The sequence below is a fragment of the Stegostoma tigrinum genome, chromosome 32 (genome assembly GCF_030684315.1).
Source record: "Stegostoma tigrinum isolate sSteTig4 chromosome 32, sSteTig4.hap1, whole genome shotgun sequence".
Lineage (NCBI taxonomy): Eukaryota > Metazoa > Chordata > Chondrichthyes > Orectolobiformes > Stegostomatidae > Stegostoma > Stegostoma tigrinum.
Genome location: NC_081385.1, coordinates 33,507,150 through 33,516,693, shown reverse-complemented (window position 1 = coordinate 33,516,693; position 9,544 = coordinate 33,507,150). Strand labels below are relative to the sequence as shown.

The following is a 9,544-nucleotide window of genomic DNA, read 5'->3' as shown; positions in this document are numbered from 1 at the left end:
GAGGACAAATGTGGGTCAGTTATATTCAAAAACAGGGGAAGTTAACTGGGGTACAAAAAGGTGGCAGATCAATCAAATGCATATTTGGTTCTGCTTTCACAAAGAAGAACATAACATTCCAAAAATGTTGGGGAACACAGGGTTAAACAAGAAGGCGCAACTGAAGGGAATGCATGTTCATAGGGAAATGGTAGGGTTAAAGGTCAAAATTACCCCAGGATCAATAAAATTCCTGCAGTTGCATTTACAGAAGTGGCTCGAGAAACAATGGATGCTTGATATCTGAGCTAACAAGGTGTAGAGCTGGGTGAACACAGCAGACCGAGGAGCAGGAAGGCTGACGTTTCAGGCCTAGACCCTTCTTCAGAAAATTTCTCATGGAGGCCCTAGGCCTGAAATGTCAGCTTTCCTGCTCCTCTGATGCTGTTTGGCCTGCTGTGTTCATCCAGCTCTACACCTTGTTATCTCAGATTCTCCAGCATTTGCAGTTCCTACTATCACTGAAGCTTGATATCTTTCAGGATTCTATAGATTCAGTTCCTGTAGATTGGACAGCTGCTAAAGTAACACCACTGTTTAAAAAAGCAAGTAGGGAATGTGGATAGAGAACTGGTAGGCAGAGAAAGAGAAGGAATAAACAGGTTTTTCTTCAAGTGATAGTCAGTGACCAGTGAGATTCCAAAGAGATCAGTGCTGTACATCAGCTACTCACAATATGCACTAATGATTTAGATTAGGGGAATAAATATAACATCTCAAGTTTGTCAATGACACAAAGCTGGGTAGGAGAGTGAAACATGGGAGGGTGCAGAGATGTTGCAATGTGATTTGGACAATGCATGGCAGATGAAGTATAATGTGGAGAAATGTGAAGTTATCCACTTTGGTGGCAAAAACAGAAGGTAGGTATGATCTAAAAGGCAATAGATTGGGAAAGGGGGAGGCGCATTGAGACCTGGCTGTCACTTTACATTAGTTGCTGAAAGTAAGCATGCAGGTGCAGCAGTCAGTGAAGAATATAAATGATATGTTGGACTGATATATGGGGAGAGTTTGCCGAGGTGAAGATTATATTCACTGGAGTAAGGTCTCATTATCTGAGGAAAAATGTTCTGGCTCTGGTAGGAGTAGAACAAAATTTTACTGGACTGATGGCAAGACTAGTATATGAGCAGACACTGGCTCAATGAGAACTATATTTCCTGGATTTTAAAAGAGTATGGGAGGACATTATAGAAACCAGTAAAATTCTGACAGCATTAGACAGGACAAATGCAGCAAGAATATTCCTGATAATTGGGTTGTCCAGAACTAGGGATCATGGTCTAATGCTACAGACACAGCCATTTATGGCTGAGCTGAAGAGAAATCTCATCACCCAGAGAATGGTGAGCTTCAAGAATCTACTGAATCAGAAAGCAGTTTAGGTCAAAATACCGAATGTTTCAAGGAGTTGGATATAATTTTTTGAGCTAAAGAGATTTTAAAAAGTGCAGAGAGTATGAACAGTGCATGGAGTTGGATTATCAGCCATAATCATATGAGTGGCAGAGCCTGTTTAAAGGGCTGAATGGCCGACTCCTTTTTCTGATATCTTTTATTTTATGTGTTTATTTCTACTGCAAGCCACTTCTTTAAATGAGTACAGGCAGTGTCAGATACATATGAATGAGAACCTATTTCTTCCACCTGTAGGTCAAAGAAACATTAGGGTGGAATTTTTAATCAATGGTGGTTAACTTACTCGGTCAGTTTCCCACATTTGCTGTTGGATGTTGTTGCTAATCTACTTCTTCCACAGTTTGAGCACATGATGTCTTATTTCATGTACTTTTTTAGAATGGCATGATCTATCATGTAATTGTCTCATCTCTTTGTAAAACAGTACCCTCTGTAAGTATATTGTTTGGTATTCACATTTTCATGGCTTAATGGCTTCGAAATCTTCTAATTACCCAAGTCATCATTCTAACAATAGCAGCTGTCATTTTTTAGTGCCATACAGTTATTTTGCTACTTGTACCCAGCACTTGGCTGGAACTTAAGAACCCGCAATCCTGTTAAAATAGCCATTACCATCAAGGAAGCCCAGCAGCTGCTTGAAAAGGAAGAGAAACAAAATTGTTTGCCATGTTGTCAGAAACTTAAAAAGAAGAAGACAGGTCAACAATAGTAACGAGAAACCTTTCTCCCTCACAGTGTCCGATTTCCCATACAGCTCTATCCAAACCCCCCACAACTTTTATTATCCAGTAGCTTTTCCCCAGCCCATCCACCTCTCCACCATTCGCTAATTCTGTGCAACTTTATCCCATGCTAGGCCTTGTCACGGTGCCCTTCAACTAATTTGACAGAAACTGTCGATTGTCAATGTCCCTTACTGCAGTAAAAAAAGAACATGAATGCAATTGGAAGCAGTGAGCCGGCTAGATTCCACTGTGTGTGAGGCATCATTAATACATTAGGCCAAACTTTTAGATCCTTCTGACTCTGCAAGATTCAGGATTGGAAGTGAAGGGGATTGCTGGAGGCATACTGACCCAAAAAGTGGGCCATGGGCAGGAAAGGCAGTCTCTGCAGTGTCAACAATCTGCACAGAGAGGTTTCTCCCGTCCCTGCTGGACTCCTAACCTTGTAATTCTTTTTCACATTTCCTTAGCCTGGCTTCCAAGGGCACCAAGCTGCCCTGGCTGAGGCCACCACATATGTTGGAGTTGCTGGAACTTCGGCTCATCTGATTGGGCCAGCAGCAAACAGGAGACCAGCTGCTGGCCTTAGTTTGATGGTGGGGCATGGAGGTATTGGTGTGTGGCCTGGATTTATCAACCCGATTTTCACCCCAAAGTTGGGGCCCTGATGCCTGTGGTGATACTAGGCCCGTAGTCCATTCATGATAACACTGCCACTTCAATCACAGGAGGATGAAATGGCACAATGCCTCCTTCCAATGGCATTCCATCAGTTCACTGCAGGTGGAGAACGTTGCACCTAATCCAGACTTATTTCAGTAGGTCAATGCAGAAACTAACATTGTGGTTGAGCAGGGAGAGAAATGGTCACAGAGTGGAGGGATTCGTAATATGTATGAGGATAGAACACAGAGAAAAGTATATTACTGACAGATAATTTGGAAGCAAACCATCCCAATATTGTAAAAGTCATTGTGATTGCTAAGTGAGGCATTTGATCACTCCAGCATTCTTCAGCTTTTTCAAAAACAGGTGTTCATGGGTGACATTGTGCACAGAGTTCTGAAAAGAAACAGGATGCACATGGATTAAATTAGACACAAGGGCAAAGTTTCTGTCATTAGTTGCAAATATACAAACATGGGAACATAGTAATTAGAAGTCGGAGTGACCATTCTAAGGCCCTTGAGCCTTCTGTTAGTGATGATTGTGGGTGATTTGATTGTCATCTCAACCTGAACTTCCTTCCATCATCCCTGACAAAATTATTAAATTCTGTGAGGAGGCTCTTTGGATAGATCAAAGGATATAATATCAGTGAATATAATGCATTTAGATTTCTCAAACTTATTAGGCTACAGAGTAAGGTAAGATCCTATGGTGTTGGATTTTATATATTAGCATGGATACAGAATTGATTAACTTGTAGAAGACAGGAAGTTGGGATAAGGAGATTAATTCCAAGATGACAATCTGTGATTAATGGAGTACCACATGGATAAAATCACAATTATTTATCATATATATTTATGACTTGGATGAGGGATGTGAATGTGCTGTAGCCAAGTTTGTGATGATACAAAATATGTTCAGAAGGCAAAAGTGAGAGTCTCACATGGAATACATAAAAGGGCATGGAAAGGTGGGCAATGGAGTGGACAAAATCTAGGCCGTTGGAACAGATTTTGGGAAAATGTGAACGTATGTACTTTGGCGGGAAGTGAAAAGGAGATGAATATTATTTAAATAGAAAAAAAACTGTAGAAAGTTACAGCACAGAAAGATTTGTGAATCCTCAAACATATAAATGGCAAAAAACTAGTACCCAAGTTTAACAGGCAATAAAGAAACAAAAAACAAATGAATTGTTGCCCCTGAATACAAAAGGAACAGCATATAAAAATAGGCATCTTGTGCTAAAATTCTGCGAGGCACAAGTTGGACCATAGATTGAATACTGTGAACAACTTTTAGATTAATTGAATGTAGAAAGAGGACATTCATTTTGCACTAGCTTTCCTGAAAGCATCCCACCCAGACCCAGTCCCCATCATCAATCCACCCAACCTGTACATCTTTGAACTGTGGGAGGAAACCAGAACTAACCCACGCAAACACAAGGAGAATGTGCAGACTCTACACATGCAGTCAGCCAGGGCTAGACTTGAACCAGGGCCTCCTGCTGCAAGGCAGCAGTGCTAGCCACTAAGCCCCTGTGCCATTCAGTGTCTTGGCACCTTCTCTAACAAAAGATACTGACACTGGAGGCAGTTCAGAAAAGTTTCACTTGTTTGATTCCAGTTTTGTAGGAATTTTCTCTTCTGGACAAGGTAGATGCAGAGAGTTTTTTTTCCCCTTATGAGTCGAGGATGAGAGCATATAGTAACAGAGTAAGGGATCAACCATTTGAGATCGATATGAAAAGAAATTTCTCCTCTCAGAGAGTAGTGAATCTAAGGAATTGACTCCTGCAGAGTGCTGTCAAGGCTGGAACATTCGGTATATTTAAGGTTGAGACGGACAGATTTTTAATCATTCAGTAATTTGGGATAAGACAGGAAAGTGAACCTGAGGATTGTCAGAGATAGCACGGCGTAGAGCAGGATGAACACAGCACGCCAAGCAGCATCAGGGGAGCAGGAAGGCTGACGTTTAAGAGAAAGGGTCTGAAAAAGGGTCTAGGCCCTAAATGTCAGCTTTCCTGCTCCCCTGATGCTGCTTGACCAGCTGTGTTCATCCAGCTCTACACCTTGTTATTGCAGATTCTCCAGCATCGGCAGTTCCTACTGTCTCTGAGGATTGTCAGATCAGCCACAATCTTATCGAAAGTTGGTGCAGACTCAATGGGGCAACTGACCTGCCTCTGCTCCTTTATAGTCTTGAGTAAAATTTTCTCAATCACTGGTTTGGTTCGCCCAGAATATTGTGAGAAATTTGAATTACCACATTTTTGGAGGCCAAGTTGATTTCTGAGAAAGATACCAGGATTGAGATAATCTTGTGGGAAGAGTGGGAAAGTTGGATTTGAACTTGAGCATGTTGAGGCCATAATGGAAAGCTATTCGAAAGTTTTGGTATATCAGTTGTCAAAGAGGAAACACCTTATCCACTAGAGTGTGGGTCAGTAACGAGAGGACACAAGACTTTAATGGAGGAACATTCAAAAGATGAGCACGGGGAATTTTCTTTCCAAATCTAACAGTTATACATGGGACTGCACTCACTGAGATAAATTTGGAAATAAATTCAAAAGAGAATGATTTGATACTTCAAAACAAACTGAATAGATAATGGAAATGGAAAAGCTGAAGGATTACACAGAGTGTGTCCAATTTGGTCACTCTTCCACAGAAGTGAGAGTTTGGGCCTCACTCAGTCTACGTGATTCTCTCAGTGAGTGGGAAAGAGCATCCTGTATGCAGTTAGACTAGGTTTCTCCCTAACCCTGTTAGCCAGATTGAGACCTCAATTTTCTTTTAATCTCACGAGACTGACCACAGAAACACTGTAAATTTGCAATTAAATGTTGATGTAACAAATAGACACATAAAGGAGATTATGGCTAATCTGACAACCCAAGTTCACTTTCCTGCCTTATCCCAAAATAGATCTCCTGCAATAAAAAGATTTTATTATATCATTGATGATTCACCATTCAATGCAAAAAGCAATATAATTCAAGTGTTCACTTCCCGAAAATCAGTATCATCACATCTGATTGTAAAGAACAGACTGAGTGCATGCAGCAAGCTAAAATAAACACCTGAACTGACTTTGAAAGGTTGGAGGATGGATCAAAAACATAGGAAAATAGATTGAGTAAGGAATCGTTATTTTCTTTTACAGTGATGACTTGTCAGAGCTTCACTAACTGGTGTTATTTGTTCTTGAACTTGAGGGTCATTGGCAAGGCTAGCACTAATTGTCAACTGCCATTGCCAAGGTGATTCTGAGCCACATTCTTACACATCCATGAAGTGTAGGTGCACCCATCGTGCTGTTAGGGAGCGAGCTCCAGGAAGTTGACCCGGCGAAAGCAAAAAGAACAGTGCGACAGTTTCAGGTCAGGATGGTGAGTGGCTTGGAGGCAAACTCACAGCTGATGTGTTGTCGTGTGCCTGCTGCCCAGGTGGTTGTAGTCATGGGTTTTGAAGCTGCTGTCAAATAACTTTGTAAAGTTACTGCAGTGCATTTTTAAAATATTGTACACATTGCAGTCACTGTGAACCCAGATAACAATGTTGACATCCTCGGAATGAATGAAAAACATGTCTATCTTCAGCAGTTGCTTCTTCTCAAACCTGCACTGCTGCCTCTGAAATGAAATCATCTCTTATTCCCACATCAGTAGTCATCATTTATGAAACAATTCATGGAATTCTCTAGATGCTGAATTCTTCTATTAAATCTTGTTCTGTGATGAATTTTCTTTGTTATGAGGTTAAAGTAATTATCAAAGTCTTTCAATATCTCTTCAAAAAGTATCTGGTGATTTTGTGACTGCTGAGCAAGCTGCAAAGCTATCAGCTATATTTCCAATTGTGCATAAAAATGTATTTACCTGTTTAGCTTCTGATTTGATATCCAATTTGGAAACTGCTTTGTATATAGAACATAGAACATAGAACATAGAAAAGTACAGCACAGTACAGGCCCTTCGGCCCACGATGTTGTGCCGTGGAATAATCCTAATCCAAAAATAAAATAACCTAACCTACACTCCCCTCAATTCACTGCTGTCCATGTGCATGTCCAGCAGTTGCTTAAATGTCACTAATGACTCCGCTTCCACGACTACCACTGGTAAACTATTCCATGCGCTCATAACTCTCAGGGTGAAGAACCTCCCCCTGACGTCTCCTCTATACCTTCCTCCTAACCCCTTAAAACTATGACCCCTCGTGGCAGTCAATCCTGCCCTGGGAAAAAGTCTCGGGCTATCGACTCTATCCATGCCTCTCATTATCTTGTACACCTCGATCAGGTCACCTCTCTTCCTCCTTCTCTCCAGTGAGAAAAGTCCGAGCTCAGTCAACCTCTCCTCGTAAGACGAGCCCTCCAGTCCAGGCAGCATCCTGGTAAACCTCCTTTGCACCATCTCCAAAGCCTCCACATCTTTCCCATAATAGGGCGAACGGAACCGGACAAAATATTCCAAGTGTGGTCTCATCAGGGTTTTGTAGAGCTGCAGCTAACCTCACGGCTCTTAAACTCAATCCCCCTGTTAGTGAAAGCCAAAACACCATACGCTTTCTTAACAACCTTAACCTGGGTGACAACTTTGAGGGAGCTATGCACTTGAACACCAAGATCCCGCTGTTCCTCCACACTGCTGAGAATCCTGCCTTTAATCCTAAATTCAGCATTTAAGTTCGACCTTCCAAAATGCATCACTTCGCATTTATCCAGATTGAACTCCATCTGCCATTTCTCAGCCTAGCTCTGCACCCCTCAACCTCCTCATCCAAGTCATTTATAAAAACTACAAAGAGCAGAGGCCCAAGAACAGAGCCCTGTGGGTCACCACTCAGCACTGACCTCCAGGCAGAATACTAAAATATCAAAAATTGTTTTCTCCAACATGTCCAATTCTGTGTTTTGTTGGCCCAACTCTGAAATTACGTCTTCCTAACAAAGTTATTTCCACTACCATGTCTTCCTTTTCTGATTAAACATGTGATTTACAAAAGAGGCTTTATTTAACAGTAATCCTAGTTCTGTTGTTCTTTGCTGCTATTCTGGCAGGATTTCCCACACTTTGAAGTTAGAATGGAGGAGTCCTATCTTTTTGATAGCTTTAGTGCATGAATTCCACTGTACATGGATTTAGTAAATGATTCCTGCTTTTCTAATGTGCTTGGCCTGCTGTGTTCATCCAGCCTCACATTTTATTATCTTGGATTCTCCAGCATCTGCAGTTCCCATTATCCCTGCTTTTCTAATGGCTGTTTTCAGAAAGATTCCCACATGTTGTGGTTTAAATAAATGATTCCTTCCTTTATCATGCACCTTATGAAGGATTACTTGCCATTTCCACTGTCTGAATAAAGTTTCCTAATTTTTCTGTCCCCATTAAGTGAGGTCAACTTGGGTTTTTAATCTGCAGATCATTATTACATTAATCATTGGCTTCATGATATCCTTGGTCTGTGACCTTGGATTAATATTTCTTTCATGACCCTTTACTGCCATTTCTATAGTTGTGCTTCATGATGCCCACTTTGTATGTTGGCAATGCTTGCTCTGAGCAGTATCATAGAGTCCCTAGAGTGTGGAAGTATGCATTTGACTCATCGAGTCTGCACTGACCCTCTGAAGAACATCCCACCCAGACTCACCCACGCCCCCACCCCTGGTATCCTACATTTTCCATGGCTAACCTACCTAACCTGGACATCTTTGGACTGTGGGAGGAAACCAAAGCGTCTGGTGGAAACCCACACAGACGCAGGGAAATATGCAAACTCCACACCATCAGGCAAGGCTAGAATTGAAATTGGTCCATGGCATTGTGAGGCAGCTGTGCTAATTACTGAGCCACTGTGCCAGCATATTTTTTTTAAAGTTCTTACTTGCCCAACCTGGATTGCAGCTCCATTTAAAGCTTCTCCGAAGCAACTGGGAATTTTAAGTTTACTCTTGGAGTCTCTGATGCCTGTTCACTCAATGCTGAACTTTGATTCCTATGGGCCACTTCCTTGTGATGCTTTAGAGTTAAGTATTCTCCTTCTCCAGCAAGTCCTTACCTCTTTTGTTGCAGCCAGTCCCTAAAAACATCTGAAATACTTTTACAATGCTCTGGATTACACTTCCTCATTGAGGACTGCCTTGAAGGTTTCTCCTGTAGGGTCCGTACATCTTCAGTTCTTCCTTGCCGCTGACTGTGCAGAGTGAGCATGTGGCTTCGAGCTGATTCTGAAGATCTCTTACCCATATGTGCTTTAGATGCAATCAAATCAAAACCTTATCACTGTTGACCAAGCTGTGACCATGCGAGTTCACCATGCTGTACAAGGTGCTGCTCCTAATCAAGGGTGTTGTCACCATCCTCTTTAAGCATAGGAAACTTCAGGGCTTGCTGAGATAATGATAGAGGAAAACTACAGATAGGCTTCTGTTTCTGTCGGACCGTTCTGTGATGCTCTTCTTCACTATCTTTATTAGCTCATCCAACTCTCTGTTGCCCAAATTCTTTCCCATTCCCAATCTCATTCACCCAACAATTCTGAGCTACACAATCCAATTCAGGCCCTGATGTCCCAATGCAACAAATTTAACATTTACCTTCATGTTTAAACCCCTCCATTAGACTCCCTTCCCTGATTTTGCAGCTTCCTCCAGCCCATAACCGTTCA

At 41.7% G+C, this 9,544-nt stretch overlaps 1 protein-coding gene across 6 annotated transcripts in view; it reads right to left on the bottom strand.

Moving 5' to 3' along the window:
- Positions 1–428: 428 nt before the first annotated feature.
- The window catches only part of LOC125466945 (CMP-N-acetylneuraminate-beta-galactosamide-alpha-2,3-sialyltransferase 4-like), a 116,376-nt gene continuing 107,260 nt past the window's right edge, over positions 429–9,544 (bottom strand). For 5 of the 6 annotated variants that reach the window (XM_059639065.1, XM_059639064.1, XM_059639069.1 and 2 more), the window contains one exon: positions 429–3,251. In XM_059639065.1, the coding sequence (XP_059495048.1) occupies positions 3,171–3,251 (81 nt within the window). In that variant the 3' untranslated portion in view covers positions 429–3,170. Of the gene's footprint in view, positions 3,252–6,252; positions 6,344–9,544 lie in introns of those variants that run through there. The other variant, XM_059639068.1, reaches the window with a different exon arrangement.